The 23,918-nt window shown below is 43.6% G+C and overlaps 1 protein-coding gene across 4 annotated transcripts in view; it reads right to left on the reverse strand.

Annotated features, from left to right (window-relative positions):
• Window positions 1–23,918, reverse strand: part of frmd4a (FERM domain containing 4A) — a 228,753-nt gene that overhangs the window by 96,568 nt on the left and 108,267 nt on the right. For 3 of the 4 annotated variants that reach the window (XM_079567804.1, XM_079567801.1, XM_079567802.1), the window contains exon 1: window positions 894–1,249. The exons of the other annotated variant lie outside the window; for it this stretch is intronic. In XM_079567804.1, the coding sequence (XP_079423930.1) occupies window positions 894–1,094 (201 nt within the window). In that variant the 5' untranslated portion in view covers window positions 1,095–1,249. Of the gene's footprint in view, window positions 1–893; window positions 1,250–23,918 lie in introns of those variants that run through there. 4 annotated transcript variants of the gene reach the window in all.

Below are 23,918 nucleotides of genomic sequence, written 5' to 3' on the forward strand. Positions count from 1 at the left end.
CTGAAAAGGACAAAACGTGGCCTCAAATGTCATTATAAAGCATTCAGTTTCAGTCCAAATGGCATTAAAACTCCGTTACAGCCCATCTGCTTTTCAGTGTGTTTCTTTTCCCTTCAACCCTCAGTCTGATGATTGTATGTGAATCTTTTCTTGCGTCTTTAGGGGCATTTAAAAGCATTAAACTTGCCGCTCCCTGCTGAAACCCTGGATTAGAAAGGAGTAGAGCCTCTGTCAAAATGGATACATAAAATACACATTCAGACGGTTTCATGTCCAGGACTGACGGGAAAGGGACAAGTATAGCCGTCTCCAAAACTGCAGACTATCACATGAGGCTGAGCAACTCCGTGGAACAACTGGCAGATGTCTTCCCTATTTGGATTTGTCTGGCTCTAAACTGTTGCTGAATTAATCATCACATAAATCATTAAATAAACAAGGACTAGGAAACTCAAAGGGGATGCATCATGTAAGACTGACTTTGAATCATGCTTTAATGGTGTGTAAGCCATTATTATCAGTATTCTGCACCATTCAGGCAGTTTTGAGTGAATCTTGTTCACTTTGGTTGTCTTTTCTTCTACCGGTCAAGCACTATGATCTGCATTTCCTGGATTTTGTCACATCATAAAGTAGATAGAAAACACCATCATTAGATCTGTTCTGCGCCTGTCTGCACTCAAACTGTGTTCATTGATTTGTTAGCATGCCGTTAGCAGAGACATTCATTCAAATGATGAAACATATCAAAAGTATCCATGCTGAGGTGCCCATAAGCCACAATACCTCCACTTTAAATACGTAAATAAACATTCTTAAGTATTTTTCCAACCTTACAAACAACTTCCCACCTCCTCCTACACTTTTCTCGAGCCTATGCACTGAAGCCATACCTGATACATTGGCCTGGACAGCCCCCTGTGATGGTGCAGCAGACCCAGGGGCCCCGGCAGGTGCCTGGTGGGGCCCCGGAGCCTCTTGAGCGCCGTGGACGTCAGCGTCCACAGCAGCCCATGGCGCGTGCACACCCCCTCGTCTAAACCAAACAGCACCGCTTCCATTACTCCTGGTGAATCTGCGTCGCTCTCCGGCATTCCAGGTGGATCCGCGGAGACTTAGGAAGTGTCCATGGTAATCCGCTTAGCTCCGGCGAGAAACTGTTTGGAAAAGTGCTACAGTCCGGACTTCAGAGGGAGGAACTGAGGAAGCGGAGGCAGCGGAGTTGGTGGCGGTCTGAGCGGGTGGTGGTTTTGGGAAGGGATATGAAAGGAGAGAGGAAGAGAGAGAGAGAGGGAGGGAGGGAGGGAGGGAGGGAGGAAGAGAGGGAGAGGGAGGGGGTGGGGGACAGTGGGTGGCTCAGTTTTCAAAGAGAGGAGTGAACTTTGAGGTGCACACCGCCGCACCTGTAGCGTCATGGCGGGGAATGAGAGCACCAGATTTAAAGTGGACATACACTTTGGACGCCTCGGTTTGACTGTTTTATAAATTAGATCAACGTCTGTGTCTGGACGAGAACTATGACGAGGAAAGATGTCAATAAATACATTCAAGCCAACGACAAGCGTGCAAATCCCTGACACATTGTTAGTATTTGGCAAGACATAGCTGTAAGCATGTGTAAAGCAAACCCTGAACGTTTCACTTAGAGGAATTGTGGATCAGCCAGAACTGGTCAAAAGTCCTGATTTTGGACATTTCCTTTAAACCTAACTATTTCAGAAACTACAAAAGATAACAACTCCGATACTTCCTTACATGAACTAAGCCCAGTGTTCTTCCCCTAACACATAAAGCTAATTACGAGGTGTTGAAATATTAATGCACTGCTCTTGTTGACCTATATTTTACATTTGCACCAACGGCCACAACCTCCTTCTCCTGCGCTGTAGCCGTCCAGCAAATCGATATTTCCTTCAAAACATGATACGATTTACAAATTCAGCCTGACACATATCCTACATGTTTTACGGGTACTTTTTTCAATAAGAATCAATATGTTATTGAGTAGGTCTGTAGTACAGTAAGTCTCTTTCTTCTATTGACCCGCCTGACAGCCTTATGACCCCGAGTCATAAAGTTGCTCCATATTTGCTTTACGCGCATGGATTTTGTGTTGAAATATGGTGCTTTCAACAATGAATGGTAAAATCTGTATGACGCTGCGTTTGTGTTCTGGTCTTGTCTTTTGAGTGCCGCAGTGAATAAAACAACAACAGAAAACTGGTAGTCTGGTAAAAAAGGAACATTGTTGGTTGTTCTTGGAGACAAACATTATGACGTTCGATCCAGATTCTCACCACTGACGAATGAATGTTGATTTCACAGCGTTCTCGACAAGGAATTTGCCCATGTCCCAAAAGAGAAGAAAGTCTCCAGAGTGGAGCAGCAGCAGAGTTATTTGTGTGTCTTTAGCTCTCTGTTGCGTTCACATGACGTCATGACATTGTAAACAGCTTATTGAGTAGTGTAGTGGTAACTATGATCATTTTAGACTTGGTTTAGGGTAAAACGTGTCAATTGTCAGCACAGTGTCTCACACTTCAAAGGTCCCGGGTTCGATTCCCACCTGGACGGGCCTTCCTGTGTTCTCCATGTTCTCCCCGTGTCTGCGTAGGTTAGTGGTAAAAACATGTGCAATAAGTGAATCCTCCAGCCAGGTGTTTCTGACCAGCAGCCTGGCTCCACATCATGGAGATGGCCCCCGAGCACCAGCCCACGCTGGCAGCTCACTGCTCCTGCAGGTCCCCAGCGACATTGAGGACGGGTCAAATGCAGAGAACAAATTTCTCTACAGAGAATTTCTCTACAGAGATGAATAAGTATAACTTAAAGGGACTATAAGGAGTTTAAAAATGTTAAAATTAAAGTCCCCCCCTACATGTTCCAACAATGTCCTAATGTGTAGAATCACCACAACTGCCTCTAAAATCCTGCACTGTCACTCAAAACGGTGTTACTTCGGATCCGAATTGCCTTCATGCACGAGTTTAATATAGAAGGTGCAGCTAAAAGTATGACCTGAGGTGGCAGTAGTGAGTATAAAATGGCTAACTTGTATCTAGCCCCTTTAACTTAACTTGTGTCTGTATTTCCAGACCTATCCACAAGAAACAAAACCTGTCACAAATGTCGACGTCTTCTCCCTCAGCAAGAACTAAGGTCACATGTCTTTTATAAAGGTAACCACCCCTGGGGGGCCTTTCTGTGTGGAGTTTGCATGTTCTCCCCGTGTCTGCGTAGTTTTCCCCCTACCACTAAAAATATGTACAATAGGCCAGAATAAATGAATGAATGCTGCCCATTCCCCAAGGACTCGCAGCTTATCACCACCGAGTGTAGTGTGAATAAATAATGGCTGTGGCTTTGAGAAACTTGGCATCACAGGCTCGAAAAGCGCAATACAAGTGTAAGGCATTATTATTGATTTATTATTTGATCAGATGAAAGGATGAATTCAATCACTGACAAATAACGATGCAGGGAAAAACATTTGGACACTTTATATATTCTCTGAAAAGCAGTAGCCATTTTGGGCTTGAATGCCGTTCCCACATGTTAATATCTATGGTTCTCATTTGTTATTCGCTCCCTTATGAATCCACAGAGTCATTTCTTTCACGGGGCCTGGCATGCCGTCTCATCTGCGTCTCGGGATACGCATGAGGCATTTGTCACATTCTTACCAACTCCCACCCCCCCCGCTCCTAATATGAATCATCAGGCACAATACCGCGGCGTCGCTAATTTACGACAGACGTCAATATTTGTAGCTTTCGGGAGAGAAGAAATGTTGGCCCCGCTCCGCCGGTTCCCATGCGTCTGAAGTATTTGCGAAGTCGCTGCGAATCCTTGGGAAAAGGTCACCCTCGTCCATCCGTGTAAACAGGCCGGCCACTCGTTGCCACGGCGACCGGGTGTAAAAATAAGTCCCCCCCCCCCTACACACGGATATTAGCGATTATAAATAAGCATCCAAGCCGTCGACGGAGCAAAGTGGGTTTCCAGGTCGCGGAGCCATGTCAAACTTTTCACCGCTCTCGGAGTTCTGTCAATCGAACGATCTCTCTGCCTCGCTTTGACCTTTGATCTGCGCTCGAGCGTGAGATAGAGGCACGGCGGCCGGTCGGGAGGAGCGGCGGAGGGGGACGGGTCAGTGCGTTGGTCGCCCGGGCGCTCTGGAAATGAATAGAGTTGAAAAAGGGCAGACGCAGTGTTTTGAAAAATTGATCTTATACCGATGATTTCTATCATTTTATGGAGCGCCGCACACCTGGATCCCCCTGATCACACCGGACAGACGGAGGTCAGGGTTCCATACCAATCAGCTGGATTTAATGTAACAGTGTCAAAGGGGTCGGCGAGGAAATCAATGGCAACACATTGATGCAAGAGTCCAGCGTACGTCCTTGTTGCTGTGGTTGCAGACGGATTATGTCGTCCTGAGCACAACACCACATCACAAACATCAACAGTTTGAGGCAGTGTAACTCAGTAACATAGAACTGGATGGACTCAACACAAGAGACAAGAAACAACTTTACATTCTGTCAGCAGCAGATGAAAGGGACATCACCAGAAAAAGGCTCAAGTCTGAAAAAGGATCAACAGTGTGACATCTGTATCAGGGGGACAATGTCATTTCAACTGAAACTGCAAATGGACCTGATTATGTTCAGCCTATAAGATCTGATTTCATGTAAAGTTGTTACACGTGTTTGTTCCATACGTAAAAGTGAATTTTTTTCAAGTAAAATCTGTAATTATTTTGTGTCTCTTTAAAGGAACAGGCCACAATTTTGCCACACTGAGATATGTTCTTACCTGAGCTTAGACGAGTTGATGTGTACCTGTCTGGTCTTTGTGCCTGTGGAAGAGCTTGGTCGCTTCCAACTTCACCCCCGTTTGGAGCTATAGGAATACATTGGGAGAGGCCAAATGCTAACAACATCTTTGGTCCTTGTGTGTGACTGAGCGCACGCACAAAGACCAGACAGGTACGCATAAACTTGTCTAAGCTCAGGTAAGAACACATCACAGTATGGAAAAATGGTGGCCTGTTCCTTTAAGAAATGACCAAACCATCTTACCATCGTCTAAGCTCAGGTAAGATATACAACATGTCTCAGTATGTAAAAATGGAGGCCTGTTCCTTTAATAAAAAAGTAAATTTGAGAAGACAAAACATATGTGTGTGGCGACAGGTCATGATGCTTGTTTAAATCATGAGAAAAGCTCACACTTGTATTGCACTTTACAAGCCAGTGTTAACAAGTTTCGCAAAGCGCTACACTGATGTCATAATTCATTCACTCCTTATTCGGCGGTGGTCAGCTACTATTGTAGCCACAGCTGCCCTTTTGTACCGAGCCCTCATTGGGTGAGGTGTCTTGCCAATGGACATAATGATGACATTCAAACTGCAAACTTCTCTGTTTCCAGACGACTCGCTCTGCCATCTGCCGCTTAACTCTATCACTCTTCTAGTTCAAAAGTGCGGTCAAGACACTACAATGGTGCCTTCACCGCACTGGAAGAAAACCTCCGGAGCACAGCCTGATGCTCATTTATAAATATAAATAGTAGGATCAGGAAGAATTTGACTTGATTAAGGCTGAAGTGCAGGAGGTGGAGAAATCAAAAGTCAAAAGTCTGAGGCACTCTGTTGTATGAAAAGGTCAAAGTCCTTTAATGGTAAATTGGACAGTGTTTCAACACAATGTGTGTTCATCAGGGCATTCTGATTCTGACAATGCTGGCCCAGTCTTGGAAGAGCACCTGTTTGTTAGCCTTCAACAACTACACGGACCCTCTGAAGCACTCACTTTTGAACTGAGGATAAATAGTATTTACAAAGGTGACCAGGTGGGACTGCTCTGCGATTCCAGCTCAAATCTCGCATCGCACAAATAGGGTCTAGATCCTGCATTACATTCGATTATGCAAAAACTTTATCTTAATCCTCAGACTCGGAGACCTCATGTTCTGTTTGTGAGAACCAGCCCAGGACAAAAGGATACAGTGACGCATGGAAATGTCCTGCAGTATAATTTACTTTTTCTTACTGTAGAAACTCCAAACAAAACAATAACAGGGAAAGCTAAAGTAAACTAAACGCACCATGTCCAACAGAAGAAATCCTCCAATGCGCCAACACAAAGAGATTAGGGATGACGGGGCTCACGGTTCCAGACCTTTTGGTGACCAACTTTTCCTTCGCTGCAAGAACGACGGCCGACACTCAGCGGCACTTTAGCTTGGATTAGGCTTAGCTCAGTTCCACAGTGTGCACGCTCCGACAGTCTGCGCGTGAAATTCCATTATCCAGGTGTCTTAATCCAATTTGGGGCCGGCCAATTTCACAATTTCAACCTTAAGTAAGACACCCCGCAGGCTCCGCTCCTTCGGCCTCACTGGCGTGTAACCACTCCTGCTCACACAAATGTCAAGAGCTTTATCCCTCCACTCCATATTAGCGCGAGAAATAATTAATATGAAAATGATTCTCGCACGCAGGCTATGTGCGAATCCCCCAAGACGACGGCTCCAACCTTTGAAGTATGGGGACTGGAGGGCCTCTCGAGGTACGGGACGTGACCTACTTCGTGGTTTATGTGCCGCGCTGTGCTAAAAAACCCACCACGGAGAACATCTACAAACATCTGTAGCTGGTAGCAGGATCTCGAGCTAATCACTTGACTGTGGTATACATAGTAATGAGGATTACTACAGTGGCACACCCACGGGAACGCTGCTCAAACACCTCGGCTTCCAGAGTGCCGCTAACCTCTCGATCCACTTAGTCGCTCCCACGCAGTTTTCACACAAAAATGCTCCCATTACTCTTGTTTCACCGTGGTTTTTAACAAAGAGCCGCCGTGCGTGGGGTAACGGTTGGAAGTGGAGGCATCGAAAAGTTCCTAGAGGTATGTATCACGTACGATGAAATACAAATATAAATAAAAGGAGACATGTTTTGAACTTCCTATTTTAAAGGTTAGGGTTTGTGAATGCGGGTTTTGGGATTTTGGTAGACTGGCAAGTAAAGATTGGGGCTCATTTTGCTTCTGTAAAAGTTTTGTTGTGATTGTGAATAAATCCACATTACAATTCTTTCCCCTTTAACCGGTGGGAACAGAGGTCCAGTTTATAAAAAAATAAATCCATATTTATTATTTATCCTGTATATCCTGTTATTGGCTGTCCCCCTGATCAGGGGGTTATAGTCAGGGTCAGGGGTCAGGGGTCAGGGTTATGATTAGTCAGGAAAGGCGAATGGGATGTAAGGTGTGTGTTTCACTCACACAGATCGTACATGTAGTTTTAGAAACTAGAAGGTCTTGGCTTTCAAATGAGGGATCACACTGGTATATCGGCTGTAAACTCTCCTGACCCTTTGAAATTTGGATATGCAGAATTGCTAACCCTAAACCGAACCTTAACCCTTAGGTGGCAGGCCTCAGGATTATTACCCTTCAGACTTTGGCTCCGAAGGCTCTAAATGATGAATTCAACCTGAATATCTATTTATGATAAAAAAGTACATGGTACTGCTGTTTAAGCCACTTACATTGAGGTGGACAGAGTGATGTGAATATACAGTCAGTTTTCCCTCTTTAGACTGACTGTGATATGTGTTTCCCATATGTATACTACATCCTACATAGATAGTACATAGTACATATATTGATATATTGATGTAATGTGTGTAATTTGTGTGTGCACTGATATGAATTGGGTGTCTATGTTATATGGCCTGTTATTTTGCGTCATCGGCCACCCAACCTTTTGATGTGGCTCTATAGCCATTTGCCTGAAGAAGGCCTAGAGCCGAAATGTTTTTGCAAGATTCACAGTGTGCGGGAGTTTTTTGCATGTTACAAGCTTCACGCATAACTTCTCCAACACACCTGGTATGAAACAGATGTGCACCTGCTCTCTTCAGGTAACAGGTTAAAGAAACCAGATCTTGTCTTTAATGTTGCACAATTTTGGCCATCTGGGATGAACGATCACTTGTCGTGGGGAAAATCTGCGGTCGCAGCTTAAAATCACAGGTCTTAGGTCGTACAGCGAGACAGGGACAAAGATTTAAAATAGAACCATCGTACAACCAAAGACGAACATCAGGCAGTGTCTGTTTTTTCAAAGGCGAGTCTCAGAGTGAGCCTCCTCTCGCTGTATTTCTCTGTCAGTGTCTCATCAAATTACAACATCAGCACACACCACACCACCACCAGAGTCACAAGCAACAGAGGCCAGGCGTGAGCGCGTCCGACTCCACATTGTACTGCACTTTCCCTGCACTTTCCTGTGAACATAAACCCCACAGGCATTCAGCACATGCCTCTGAAACTGCTCCGATAAACTTGGTGGTAGCTACGACTGTCTATTTGAACCATCGCACAGTGGAGACGAGTGCAGCTCAGGATTTTATGATCCCCATGTCGTGCAATGCTTCATCTAAAACAGGGGTGTCAAACTCATTGTGGGTCGAAATTGAGCTCCCACGGCGGGTCACGGGACGCATATAATGGAGAAAATGTTTCCAATAAATGAATAATAATAAGCTGTGATTTGGTCAAAGCCCCAACTTGACTGTAGCTTCATTAAAAACAACGTCTTACACTTGTATTGCACTTTACAAGCCTTTGTCACAAGTTCCTCAAAGTACTACACAGTCATTATTAATTCACTCCACACTCGGTGGTAAGTTGTTATTGAAGCCACAGCCGCCCTGGGGCAGACTGTCCATTTACCACGTGGCCATATAATGTCTTGTTCATATCCTGAACTCTTTTTATGTCAGTGCCCTCTGCTGGACACGTGTGGAACTCTTTCCCTTATTTAAATGTAAGGCCCCCTAGTGGCTAGAATGAGCAATATCATTATTCTTTAAAAAATCATAACTCTGCACAGGAATGGGATAGAGACTTACTTTTTTTTTTACATACTCTGGAATTTATGCTCTACAGGGCAGGGGCCGGTTTAAATCATCTTGTTTGACACCCCTGATCTAAAAAGACAAAGACAAAAAGAAAATCTCACAGTGTACACCAGCCATGAAACCTTGCTGCTGCTAGCTATCAGAGCAAATCATTTTGTACTAAAGCAGACACCGGTCAAAACAACTACATTACAAGCTACACTTGAGTGAAGATAATGGCTGCTGTTTTTGAGCAGGTTTGGACTGTCTCGAAATAAGAGCCAAGAGTCATTTGCTTCAAATTTGAGGGTTAGATTCCTTGGTTTCATCCTAGATCACGGGTTCTGGTGGTAAATGGGCTTCTTCGGGTGGAACTAATTTCATTTTTGCTGTTGTGAAGCCTTTACCTTCTGTGTTTAGTCCAATTTAAGTCTATCTTAAACCCTTTTCAGACCTTAACTTCTGGTGAAAGGTCTAATATTTCATCAGGGGCTACTTGGTGTGAAAAGTTTGAGATTAATCGTATTCTGAAATGCTCCTTTCCCAAACTTTAGCATTGCTTCTCCATGTTGGCGCACTTCCTGATCCCATCTGTAAGTTCTGATTGCCCCTTTGCGGTCGGTGTATTAGCGGTGTAGTAGCTGATAGGGGAAAGGTTTGAAGGTTTGCATTATCCCTGGAAAAAAGCAAAACCCCTTGCAGAAGAATGGATCCAAAATGCAGAAAACAAAGTGTATATATTGGATAATAATCTTGTTCAGCAGCCAAAGTTCCTTAACAAGTATTTTCCACACTTGTGTAATTCCCCAAATGTCTCCACATACAGCCCGTCCTTGTGTGCCTCGTCTGAATGCGGGCCTTTATTTTGACTGACTCTCCGCTCCCCGATGAATCCCGTTATCTGGTTCCCACAAAGGCGGCAGATTGTTGTGGGGATATTTCGGGAACAATCCGAAGGGGGGGTCTCTCGGCATCCTGTTTTTGGAATTTCAATGCGTTTCTTTTCCCATCGAGGAGAATGCGTCTCCAGTTCTGTCATTCAGAGCGGGAGGACGAGGCGGTAATGGCGTTGGAGGGAGGCCATTTTTATACACGCGCTTTCAGGAGTGACGGGTTTGGTGCCAAGAATGTTCTCTGCTGCCACAGGTTCACTGCAATATGCAGTGAATACTATTATATTTGAAACTGTATTCAGACTTCGGTGGTGACAAAAGAAGTGGACATTCCATAACAATCGGCAGGACTCTTTAAAAAGACCCTATTGGCCGACGAACATTCATCGAAAATCAATTATCATTTTGATTACGTGCACTAAATGATTACATACATAGCCTAATCAAGAAAAAAAAAGATGATTAAGGACGGGCTCCTGCTCCAATCAGTGTGATTTTATGTTTCTGGCAGGTTTTCACGTCTGCTGGAACTGTCTCCATGGTTACGTTCCATCCGAAAACCCAACCAGCAACCCCAAAAAAACTCAAATAAAATTGATCCTGTACACGCATACAGCTGCTGGATCACTGGTCAAATACGCAATAGTATGAAAAAAAATGTCTGCACTAGAAGTTGAATAATGCACGTTTAAGTCACTAATGTTTGCCGAATAAAAAACGACACGGGCCTAAAGTCTCAGGATGTCATTATTACATTTTACATCTTTACATTTTTCTATATTAGTTGAGTTTAGTTTATGTGTTTATTTGGTCAGGACAGTGCATGTTATTGAACACACCACACCGGATTGTAGCCTTGGGCTAATTTCCATCTGTCGTCCCCCATGCGCACTCTCATTCATCCAGGCCTATTGTACATGTTTTTAGTGGTAGGGGAAACCAGAGTACCCGGAGGAAACCTACGCAGACACGGAGAAAACATGCAAACTCCACATAGAAAGGCCCCGTCCAGGTGGGACTCGAACCCGGGACCTTCTAGCTGTGAAGCACGAGCTCTAACCGCTGCACTACCACACCGTTAAGCTCGTGCATGACGGCACTTTCTGAGTGACAGTGCAGGATTTTAGAGGCAGTTGTGGTGAACAGGTCTGGGCTCATTCTACACATTAGGACATGGCTGGAACATGTAGGAGGAGGAAAATACATAATTTAAACATTTTTAAACACCATGTAGTCCCTTTAAGTTCCCACGTGTTTCTGTTTAAGGCTGAGTGAGCAAGAAAAAAGTGTAAATCTCAGTCAGATCAGATGGAAGCTGGATCTGGTCCTGTCATATCAGCGTCATTCGGTGATATTTTGTGCAGCCCTAAACTATATGAAACCATTGAAACCACTCTTCTGAACATCCAGTCTACGAGCCTAAAAACACTCTCCCGTCTTCACATTACAGCCACTTCACCTCAGTACAGTCGTCAGCGGACAATTCACTTTGAACTACACAGGCTCCGCGGGGTCCATTCTGGAGCGGGAATCGAAGAACCATACCCGACGGCGATGAAAGCTCCCGTTTACTACTCCGAAAACATTCCAACGGACCGGCCTCAGGGAGGGAGGCACTCTCCCCTTTCAAACCATAACAGGGGCGGGGGTGTCCGGACGGATAACCACCGCGGAATTCCCTTTTCTTTTATTTGTCTGCCTAATTGGACACATCTATAGCTCACCTGCCGGAGGGCCCTGGAAATCAATACTTTGGTAGGACGGGCGGGGAGGGTCAAAGGATGGAGGGGTGAAAGTGGACAAACATTCGGACGACAACAGGAGGCCTTTGTCTTGTAAATGAACAGTGACTTTAATGTCCAAACAATTAGATCAGCCGTAATAAGAAGGCACAATCACAGCCAAACCCGCGCCCTTAGTCCACGGCTGACCTTCGCGGCGATTGGACAGGCTTTGAAGGTAAAATAAATTAGCATCGGCGGACACACACATACCTCGGGGGCCAGTCGGACGTACAAAAGGAGCTTTCCCTGCTGGGCTTTTTGCACCATAAATCAGACGGTACGTGCTGTGGCCTCTAAGGATGTAACAGTGATGATATGATATCACTGTGGTGTCCAGGATACACATGGTGAGCTCCTGGGCTTAGTCATGAGTCATGAATATGATGATTAATATGATAATACGATTGTGCATCATCTCATTGAAATCAAAATGATTCAGACTGGCCCCACATATGAACCTCGAAACGCTGGCTGCTCTGTCATTTTAAAAAGCATCATTGTATTCAGCCATGGAGAAAATCTCTAGTTGCCAAATATATTGGATTTCACAATTTCATATTTTATAGAGCAGCCATTCCCATCATCAGTTCAGTGCATCACAGCCCTCCTTTATAGATCCACTGATCCCACGGGCCTCCGACGACATAGGCTCATTCTTTTGGAAGAAAACGTAATGGTTTTCCCAGAAATGTACAAATAACGTCGTGAATTTATTTATTACAAGATATGTGGCCTTCAGCCTTCATTGGATAGGACTGTCATGGGTGGCAGGGAGTGAGGAGCAGGGAGAGACATTGGTCAAACTTTGGGAGTGGGAGTGCCGAACACTGATTTGAAATTTGAAATTATGTTTCTGTAAGAATTAAATAGTAACAGTGAAATACAGGCAAAAGAGCTGGAGAAGACTTTGACTTGGGCTCCTCCTGCTGGCAGCTGTAGGAATTACTTATTTAATAATCTAACTTTCAGTTTCGATTTAGGGTGTGGTTTACCGCTTCAGCCGCGTGTGATAAACTGATATGATGTTGGATTATGGGCTTTAAAGGGATATTTCAGGATTTTTGAGATAGGGCCTCATTTCCTAGTTATCCAGAGTGTTGCTGATTTCTGGAGATATTTTTTTTGTAATTCAAGCAGTACTTAAATTTGAAGAGTTTCGTGGCGCTATTGCAAGGCTAGCGCATTTCGACGGTATCAGCTAGCCTGCATTAAAAACAGTCTGACTCGCTCCTGAGGCAAATCATTTATAACACCAGACTGACCATATAAATGTCTGTGTCGATAGAGTCATTTTAACCATTTTGCATTTCAAACAACTTATATTTGTGCAGCATCAGCTTCGTGGTTGTATAAGCTACTCAGCGGCGGAGTGATCTGCTAGAAAATAGTCCCTCAAAATGCGATCATTCATGTGATGCAAGGTCAGTTATATTCCAAAAATTATTCTATCGACACCGACGTTTATATGGTTAGTCTGGTGTTATAAGTGATTTGCCTCAGGTGCACTGTGGAGCGGGTCAGACTTTTTTTTTAATGCAGGCTAGCTGATATCGTAGAAATGCGCTAGCCTAGCACAAGCCTAGCACCATGAAACTTACAAATATGAGAACTGCATGAATTATAAAAATAAAAAAAAATCTCCAGAAATCAGCAACACTTTGGATAACTAGAAAATGAGGCCCTATGTCAAAAATCCTGAAATATCCCTTTAATGTGGAGGACAGTTTGGGGTTTTAACAATGACACACTTCCTGGAGGTACAGAGTGAAGCGCTGACACCATAGAAGAAGAAACAGCTACATTTGACAGGATAAACCCGAGGATTAACGAATCAACATACTGGTCTAAATACTACTAATAGGGAATGTGGGAACGTGGGTTTAAAGCTCAAATAAGTTGACCCGTATGTCCACTATGCTGCTTTAAATTCCCGGTGTTATTCCCACACGCATTTAAGATCATTTCACACATTCTGACCACAGGGAGCGGGACGGTTAGCAATGTTGCATATACTCTCTGACTTGTTGTCCTCGAATCTCGTGGAAACAAATTCTTTTCCCACATTCCCACCTCTGTCTCCAAACCAGGCGACTGTCCCGGTGGCACAACACGCATCAGGTCACGTATGAACACGAGGCGCTTGATTAAACCAACAAAAAGCAGAGCACGGGCGAACACACACTGCGCCCAATTTGCTTTCCACATTCTCCTCTGGGATTTACTTTCTCCCCCGTTTGTTTACAGTCTCCTTCGCCCCGGGAGCCAGGGCCCCTCCCCTTTCTCCCGATTAGCATTCCTCCGCTAACACCCGTACAGCCCCCGAATGACTACCCCGCCATTGTCTCTGTTTTTTTTTGTTTTTTTTTACCTTTGTCAGTGCTGTCTGTGGTGAACTTTCCACACCCCCTCGAAGAACAACAACGGTAAGTTTCCCCTCGGAGACCAATTCGGTTCCTTTAAGACGCCGGGAGGGAGCCTACACTTAAAGCCCATTTTAGTCCCTTTGTTTGTTTGTTGTCGGGTAAGTTCACGGTAAAAAAAAAGAAGCTTAAGAGGATAGTAGGATTGGTAAAAAAAAAACGGGGGATAATCCTAATTGAAGCGGCGGTAATCGTAACAAAAACATCCCCAAAAAAAAAGCCGTCTCCCACTAACATGTCAACACCAGCTGCTGGACTTAAAGTATTAGACCTTGTTGGTGGAGGCTATTGATCGGCTTCTTTCGCTTTCCAGTCGTGATATGTGCTAAGACGGGGCACGATTACGCGGGACTGTCATAACAACGCCGAAAGTTATAGCCTGAGGACGGGGCGTCGTGAAATGGAGACAATGAAGAGGTTTAAGAAAGACACAAACAGTGCAAATATTCCATAATCCTGGTCCGGATGAATGGAAGGGAACTGTCTGGTTGACTGATTGCTAAACAAACAAGTTATTCTTTCCATACTGTGGAATTCAACTGCCTCAAGGTTAAGTTTAAAGGGACTATACAGAGTTTAAAAATGTTAAAATAATGTATTTTCCTCCCCCTACATGTTCCAGCCATGTCCTAATGTGTAGAATGAGCTCAGACCTGTTCACCACAACTGCCTCTAAAATCCTGCACTGTCACTCAGAAAGGTGTTATTTCGGGTCCGAAGTCCCGAATATAAGCTGCAGTTATGCATAAGCCCTGAGGTGGCAGTAGTGAGCATAAAAGGACTAATTTGCATCTAGCCCCTTTAAGATGAGACACTGCAGGAATAGAAAAATCTGCTGCTGTAATAATGTCCAAAACTGGCTATATTTCGAGAAACAAAATCTTATGGAAAGGATTGTTTTGTTCACCTCAATATGAGAGGATCTTGGATTGTCTTTGCAAAATAAGTCATTTTTAAAGTAACATTTAAAGGTGCACTGCGCAACATTTTGAACTATGCCGATGCGGCAAAACAAAAACATGCTCCTAATGACCAGCTCAGCACAGAAAATGTTATTACTGCGTTGTGTAATAGAAGATTAGATTTGGATGAAAAACTAACCTGGTAAAATCTTAAATTCTACTGCCTTTTGTCACATCTCCATGGAGACGAGCTGGAGACGCACCCACTCCCAGTAACATTTACAGTCATGTCTTAGGAGGGGTGAGCCTCATAAATGTTTGTTTATACATTTATGAGATGTTTTTCCATCATGAAAATATCTGTCATAAAATAAATGCTTGTATTTCAGTTTTACTTGCTGGGTAAAATTCTACGCGGTGTGGCTTTAATGGATTGGATGAGGACCTAACCAGATTTAAATGTCATATTTGGCTGCCTTTAGTCAACATCGCCATGGAGACGAGCTGGAGATGTAAAGGAGAGATCAGCCGCTCACAGCAAACACATGTTGGTTTGGTCATTTCTTAAAGGAACAGGCCACCGTTTTTCCATGCTGAGATATGTTCTTGGCCTCTCCCAGCATAATCCTATGGCTCCAAATGGCTCCAGAGGGTGAAGTTGGGGGTGAAGTTGGAAGCTTCCGTGCTCCTCTACGGGCACGCACAAAGACCAGACAGGTACGTATCAACTCGTCTAATCTCAGATGAGAACATGTCACAGTATGGAAAAACGGTGGCCTGTTCCTTTAAATAGTTTTCAACAGTAGAAATTTCTGTAATGAAATAAATGCATGTATGTTTATTGGGTAATACGTTGCATGTTGTGGCTTTAAACAATTGCCACAAACTGAAAAAAAATGTTATAAACTGTGCAGTGTAGGTGGGATATTCTTTATCATAATGTACTAAAATCTGATACATCCACTGATTACTGTGTGATGCCTGTTTGTCCCGGAATTCTCAAGAAGTGTATTGAGCTGAACTGATGCCACTTTTCATCATCATTGCTAACCATTGCTTCATGCATTTCACTATAGCAACGGAAAAGAGCCTTTATGTGTAGGTTTGCTCAAAGAGAACATTATGACGCTCATCTGCAAACCCAGATGACGGTTTGCTCTGCGGTGTGCTCCTTTCAACCTGCATTTGATTCACTTCTTTCCACATATCCCATAATGTCAGACCCTCGCCGCTGTTCCACACTTAACGAAGACGATCCTCTGTCGAAAAACAACCACATCTCCACTTTTGCCACATCGCAGGTGACAAATGGCCGCGGACACCTCCCCATTCATCTGCGTTACGTGCCTGACACTCCATCGCTTAGCCAAGAAGCCAATTTGCCAAACCTTCTCCCGCTGCATATATGCTGAACGCGATTTTTTTGAAATAGCGGGGCCCGCGTTTGGCTCGCGGTGATACGCCTCAAACACCCTCCAGGATCCGAAAGCTCCAAGTTTGCAAAATTCCGTCGAGTGGATCTAAGCTTGTATAGCAATAAATAAACAGCATCGAGTCTCTGCGCTGTCAGCTGCTTACTGACGCTATGCTAATATTGCTGGAGTCCCTGAAGTTGCGTAACAAGTAGATAAAGTCCCCCCCCCCCTAAAAATGAAGTGAGTTATCTAAGCCGACATGCTGAAGCAGGACGGACGTTTGTAGAGCGTGTAGCAGGCGCGCAGACAGCAGCCGGTGGGGGAGAGACTGCTCTTTGTTCACCTGCCAGCGCACTCTGATGGGTTTTCTTTAAAGACGCGCCTTTGTCTGAGCGTACAGTGGCTCGCCTCCACCCGCCAGCGCCGAAAGGTTGTGAAGAGGCACTCCGGGTGATGCCTGCCAAAGTGAGCCCTGTTTACACCGAGTGGGAGAGTATGAGGGATTCCATTGTCTCTTCATGTCACAGCGAAACTTTTTAAAATGATATACAAATATGGTATAGGCCTGAATCAAAATGGATCGAGACTTCTTGTTCTCATAGTTTTCACACAAAGTACCTTCTCAGGAGCTAGCAAGGGGCTGAATAGATAAAGCGGTGACTAAATGAGGTCATAAATGAGTAAGTTGTATCCAAAAGTCTTTTTACTGGGTAGTTTGAGTGGCCAGGCCAGGCAGTGCTTCATAAACACTCAAAACACGCTGTGCGTCAGGCATCAAGTCTCCGAGAGGCACCGCACTGAGGCCACTGTGATCAAATGACATTGAACAGTAATTGTGCCACTGTGTTATTAACGCAGCTGACAGCTGACGGAGACAAAGACGGCCTGCATTCAGTGAGAACCATAAAGAAGTTCTTAAGTTCAGATCAGGACAAAACTTGAGCGTCATGTCGTGTTCTCTGGAGCCTGTTCTCACACATCTGAGCTGAAGTGCAGGGGCGGAGCAGACAAACTCTGGGTCTGGGGGGAACCAACTATTCACTATACTATACTACAAATATTATTGGTGTTGTTTCAAGAGTGTGTTTAATGTTAATAAGGTACCCCTCCTCCCCAGCCCACTTCTGCTTTTGTTTTTTGTGTAGGGCACCAAATTGACTTGCAGCGGCCCTGAGGCCAGGGCCTCAGGTCTCCTGAAGGTCCCCAAAACTCTTCTTAAAGGAATTGGCCACTGTTTTCACATACTGAGATATGTTCTTATCTGAGCTTAGACGAGTTCATTTGTACCTGTCTGGTCTTCACGCGTGTCCTCAGTCTCGTAAACACGGCACAGACGGCGTTAGCATTTAGCCTCTCCTCCTCTCCTATAGCTCCAAACCAGGTGAAGATAGAAGCTACCAAGCTCTTCCACGTTGTCCCTATTTAAATATGGTTACGTGAATATGTTTCACGATAAAGTATAATTACACAAAATTAACCAATGTGGATTTTCTAAGCGGATTAAAAGGGGAACTATATTGTAAGGCGTAATAATACCAGGAGTAGTTCGACATCCACGCAGTAGATAAGAAGATATTACTGTGCGGATGTTGAACTACTCCTGGTATAGAGGAGAGGAGGAGAGGCTAAACGCTAACGCCCTCTGTGCTGTGTTTACGTGACTGAGGGCACGCGTGGAGACCAGACAGGTACAAATTAACTCGTCTAAGCTCAGGTAAGAACATATCTCAGTATGGAAAAACGGTGGCCTGTTCCTTTAAACCCAGGGAGATCTGTAGCCCCAAGACTCTGAGCTCGTAGCTTGTCCCAGTCCCTCTGTGAGTTTGACTCTGTGGACTCTTTTTAAAAACAAGTGAAAACTTTTGACGGATGGATTTTTCAGTTTTGTTATTGATGATCTTGTGAATAGCACTTTTAAAAACATTTTACTTACTTACTTACTTGTCTAATTACTTGCAGACATGACTTAACTTTATAGAAAGCCACCATATTCTCACCAACAGTCAGCATGGTTTTAGAACACATAGATCAACGGCAACGGCACTTATGGAACTAATAGAAGAAATAACAGATTGCAGCTGGTACATTTATTGACCTCAAAAAGGCATTTGAAACCATCGATCATAATACTCTATATGGCAAACTTGAAAGATATGGTATCAGGGGAATTAGTTTAGATTATTACCTTCCACACTCCTACTTAAATAAATATATCAAATACACATAGCAAAATACTAGGGCGAGCCAGAGGTAACCGGTGCTGGAGTGGGACCACCCTGGTACCCCGGCTCTTTTAATGCACAGACCAGTCACTCAAAGGCTCCTCCAAATGTACAATGAAGAATAGGCTGAGCAGGAGGTGGGCTGGTGCTCGAAGGGCGCCCCCTTTAGGCAACAGCTTCCCAAATCCTGCTTCTTTTAACGTATAGACCAGGACACGTTGAAATGTACTCACAGATGACAAAACAGTTAAGACACACAAGAAGGAAACTATGTTTATATATGCATGTACTGTCCATGTACAGGTATATATAAATATAGCAATGATGGTACTATATGGGGCAGTATCAGACGGCAGCAATAACCTGTTCCCATTCAATATTTAAGAATACACAGAACAATGTAAGACAGACCTGATTCTATACATCAGAAGACTGTGTCAACATATTTCCTATGTTTGATCATGGTTATGTATCTGTATCCTAAACTATGTGTTAATTATGGTTATGTGTATCTTAATTGTACCATAATGAGCTGGTCTCAGAGAACAAACCGGAATGTAAAAGAACGGCAGTTGTAAAGTTTGTGTTTAAAGGGGTCGGCATAAATAAGCATTGTTTGCTTCAGCCTACTCCCTTTTGGGCATTATTGTGTTTGTATTGTGCTTTTCTTTTTCTTTTTCAACAACTTGGAAGTTGGAATTGCTCAAATAAAACTCAACTAAAAAACTCTTGTACAATCAAGACAATGACACAAATCTGTAAGCAGTACACCGGCAGCTGTGTTTAAGAATCCGATAGAAAATGTTCTTTGAGTGACTCGCTGTAATCTGAAGATGTAAAGGTGAAAACAGTCTATTGTTTGTTGTAACACTGTCATAGTTCTGGCATTCGTGACTCTCATTTACTGTAAACCTCAAGGATTCTTCACCGTACGGCGTGGGAATTTGAGGATTAAACGCTCCTTTACAAGCCGTGCCTCACAAGTGGAAAGCCAGAGGCGTCCTAAACCGGAAACAGCTGTGTCAGTTCTTTGAGAATATTCCAACATGTCGCATTCCTTCCTCTCCCAATGCGAAGAAAGTTGTGCGAGCAAAATGTGATGTTTGTGTCTGAGGAATGTTGAAATGTCGCAATAACCGCTGTGCATCAGACCGAGACCTGAAAAGCTTTACCTGCCTCGACCTTCAGGGGCATGATTGCGCCCTGATCCCGACCCACACTCCTGCCTATGTAAATCGGCACACATGATCCTTCCCTCAGCCCGGGCACAGCTGGCTCAGAGACGAAGAGTAAGTAATCAGTACAGAGTGAGCGCTCCCGCTGAAAGCCACAATCAAGCCGCGCAATTACCGCCGCTCAGAGGGGATGATGCTTGTCCCAGTCGGGCGCAATTAGAACACTCCGGCGCCTCGTCGGAATACAGAGAGGCCGAACGCCAGTCTCTCACGGACAAATATACTGACGACGACATGGAGGCTCGTGAAAACACAGCACGGTGTCCAATGTCGGATGAATTTCTACTTTTGCTAGTTGTACTCGTCATGATTGAGTAAACGTAAAGACAAACAACCTCTTAAAGGGATATTTCAGGATTTTTGACAAAGGGCCTCATTTCCTAGTTTTCCAGGGTGCTGCTGATTTCTGGAGATATTTTTTTTGTAATTCAAGCAGTTCTGATATTTGAAGAGTTTCGTGGTGCTAGGCTAATGCAAGGCTAGCTAACCGTATAAATGTCTGTGTCGATAGAGTAATTTGAACCATTTTGCATTTAAAAGACCTTATATTTGAGCAGCATCAGGTTCGTGGTCGTATAAGCTACGCAGCGGCGGAGTGATCTGCTAGAAAATAGTCCCTCAAAATGCGATCATTCATGTGATGCAAGGTTATATTCCAAAAATGATTCTATCGACACAGATATTTATATGGTTAGTCTATAGTTATAAGTGATTTGCCTCAGGTGCACTGTGGAGCGGGTCAGACTGTTTTTAATGCAGGCTAGCTGATACCATAGAAATGCGCTAGCCTTGCACTAGCCTTGCACTAGCCTTGCACCACGAAACTCTTCAAATATTGCATGAATCATAAAAAAAATATCTCCAGAAATCAGCAACACTCTGGGTAAGTAGGAAATGAGGCCCTATGTCAAAAATCCTGAAAAACCCCTGTAACCGAACACATTTTCTCCAGTTCAGCTTTACCCACATCTGAAAGTTTCTTTGAGGATATAGGCCAGTGCCTCATTTGAAAGCGAAGACCCGCAAAATGGATCTAAACTGATCTTTTTCCTCGCATTGTTGCTGTGTTGTTTTGGTCAGATGTTTCATCATCGCTCTTGTTGTCCGGTGTTGTCACGTGTGGTTTACAGAACATATCGATGGACTTTAAAAATGTGAAGGTCAGTTTTGTTTTTTTTAACACTGACACAACTGTATCGAGGAAGTACAGGACGAAGCGCTGACATCGCAGATGAAGAAACAGCTAAACAAAGCAGTATGAACTGAGGATTTCTCAAGACTGCGTAAATGTAGTTGTAGTGAAATCCTACTCCATTACTTCATTTGTTTTTTCATTTCATTCATTTTTTCTTTTCATTTATTTCAGGCCATGGCACAATGTTTTTGTTTAAAAAAAAAAAAGTATATATTTGTATTAGCATTTTTTCCTAACGGGATGCTAACAAATCAATGGCGCCGTAATAAACACAGTTTACTTATTTTTTTCTTTTTCTTTGTTGAATCATTATTTACATAAGGAAGCCCCATTGAGTCCTGGCAGCTTACGCTATACACAGTTAATACTACACAGGCATTCAAAGAAATAAGTTAAAGGGGCTAGATGCAAGTTAACCATTTTATACTCACTACTGCCACCTCAGGTCATACGTGTAACTGCAGCTTCTATATTAAGCTCGTGCATGACGGCAATTCGGAGCCGAATTAACACCTTTTTGAGTGACTGTGCAGGATTTTAGAGGCAGTTGTGGTGAACAGGTCTGAGCTCATTCTACACATTAGGACATTGTTGGAACATGTATGGGGAGGAAAATACTTAATTTTAACATTTTTAAACTCTGTACAGTCCCTTTGAATCTTCCTGTCTTTCTGCAACGTGTTCTTTGTTGAAGGAGCGAGAACAGAGAGCAACAAATGATCGTTTGAAACAGTTTAAATCAACTCTTCTCTGTGCGACTGAATCGTACAGAAATATAAAGGAGAAGCCTTTGCAGATTTGACCTTCGATAAGAGTTTAGCGTATAAAAGTTTCCTCTGAGCTAAATCATCTTATAATATACTGATGGCAAAAGCACAGAAATGATATTAATGCCATAAATTGGACATGTCCAACCTCGCCATACTTTAACATAGGACACCATTTATGTGTATGGGGATAGAATGCTCAATACAAACAGGTCCAGAGGTCATAGCAGAAGTAGGCATTTGTAGGAGCAGCTTCACAGAGTTAACGGCATTTCAAAATCCGAAAATCAAGCCGCTTTAGCAGTAGAAGAAGAAGCGACCGTAGCAAACATGACCAAACGAGGTGATGCAGTTATGTTTATGCTGATGCATGATGGGAATAGAGGCTTATTAAAATGAAAGCCGGCTGTCGTACGGTGAGTCCCCAGAGAGATGTACGTGATTTGCTGGAACTCACACGGCTAATCAAAGCGAAAGGGGACTACAAACACACACAAACACACACAAACACACACAAACACACACACACACACACACACAAACACACACACACTCCTCAAAGAATGACAATATTATATCAATGTGGGGTTTAGCGAGGCGTACGAGTCAGTTCAAATGCTGGCTCATGTCAGACACACAGCGGATCGATGGGCACACGCTCCACGACTGCAGCGTCCACTGGAGTCTGGAGATCCATAACGTTCGAGGAGACTGACCGTAATCAATGGAGATGGATTCTGAACGCACATTTTTTTCTACAAATATAAGTCTTGCAGATCATATATGACCTAATGGTGTGTTTTGCCTGGAAATGTGAAAATATTGACAGTATTTTCCACATTTTAGAGTACTTTATCACGTATTCGATCTAAATGTTGTCTCATAATTCTCTTGGGGGCCAAAGGTTTTATGTTGAAGGGCCGAATTTAGCCCGCGGGCCTGATGTTGCCTACCCCTGCTGTAAAGTGTGGGGTCTGTAGGAGCAACTGAAGTGGAAATGTTGTTGCAAGAGTGGAGCGAAAACCTTGTTTGGAGAAAACGGTCCCTAAAGTCTTGTAACAACCTTTGCAGCGCGATGTTGTAGTTACTTCCAAGGATGAGATCCAAGGATGGCTTTGCTTAAACATAAATGGAGAGCTTTGTCTTTGAAGATGTTATGGGAGAAAACCAGCTAAAAATCTCAACATTGACCACAGCGCCAAAAATGTATGCTCGCCTTAAAGCTGAATCTAATTACTTTTTTCATTTCAGATTATGTTGAAGAAGATCTAAAAGCAAAACTCAACCAGGGCCAAAACTAAAATGGAACTAAATGAGAAAAGTTGTGATTTGCCCACTTTTGCGTTCACCCGTGTTTTTATTTTCAGATCCTGAAAGTCTCAGACCCGGGTGATTTCGGGAAACACCGAGGCTTGTTTTGTGATGTCGATGTCGCGATAACGATCACTGGGCGATACATTTCCCCGTCAAACCTGTCAGTCTGGTGAAGGCGCTGAAGAATGCCAGGACATGAAAGCGTATACTGTCAATGAACGGGCGCACAATAGGACAATTACAGAACCTGCAGCTGCACGCTTTTCAGATACGGCGGCTTTTCTCTCGGCGTAAACAAGTGCGGAGGCGCCGTGTACAGAGCAGACCCCGGAGCGGCAGGTCGCGGCAGGTCCGTACATAAAGATCCACCTCTCCCAAACACATTCCCCGTCCACACAATCAGGGGAGGTGTGAGGGCTGCGCTTTCCAACGGGGATTGTGGAGGGGAAATAAACACAAAACAAAAACAGGGTCGATATGTTTCAGCGGGAAATAAAACTAGCACAAATATATCAGCTCTGTGTCCGTTAATGCATGGTTTACACAGGCAGCAGCAACAACTCATTTTAATCCCACAAATGCAGAAAAAAAATCTATGCATTTTCAATTTTAAGACTTCACGCACTCCTGTAGAAGATATTTAAAGAGACTAAACGGAGTTTAAAAATGTTAATATGAAGTATTTTCCTTCGCCTAGTTATGATTGAGTTATGATAGTGTTATGATAGTGTTATGATAGTGTTATGATAGAGTTATGATAGTGTTATGATAGTGTTATGATAGTGTTATGATAGAGTTATGATAGTGTTATGATAGAGTTATGATAGTGTTATGATAGTGTTATGATA

Source organism: Gobius niger, assembly GCF_951799975.1.
Source record: "Gobius niger genome assembly, chromosome: 12".
Classification (NCBI taxonomy): Eukaryota; Metazoa; Chordata; class Actinopteri; order Gobiiformes; family Gobiidae; genus Gobius; species Gobius niger.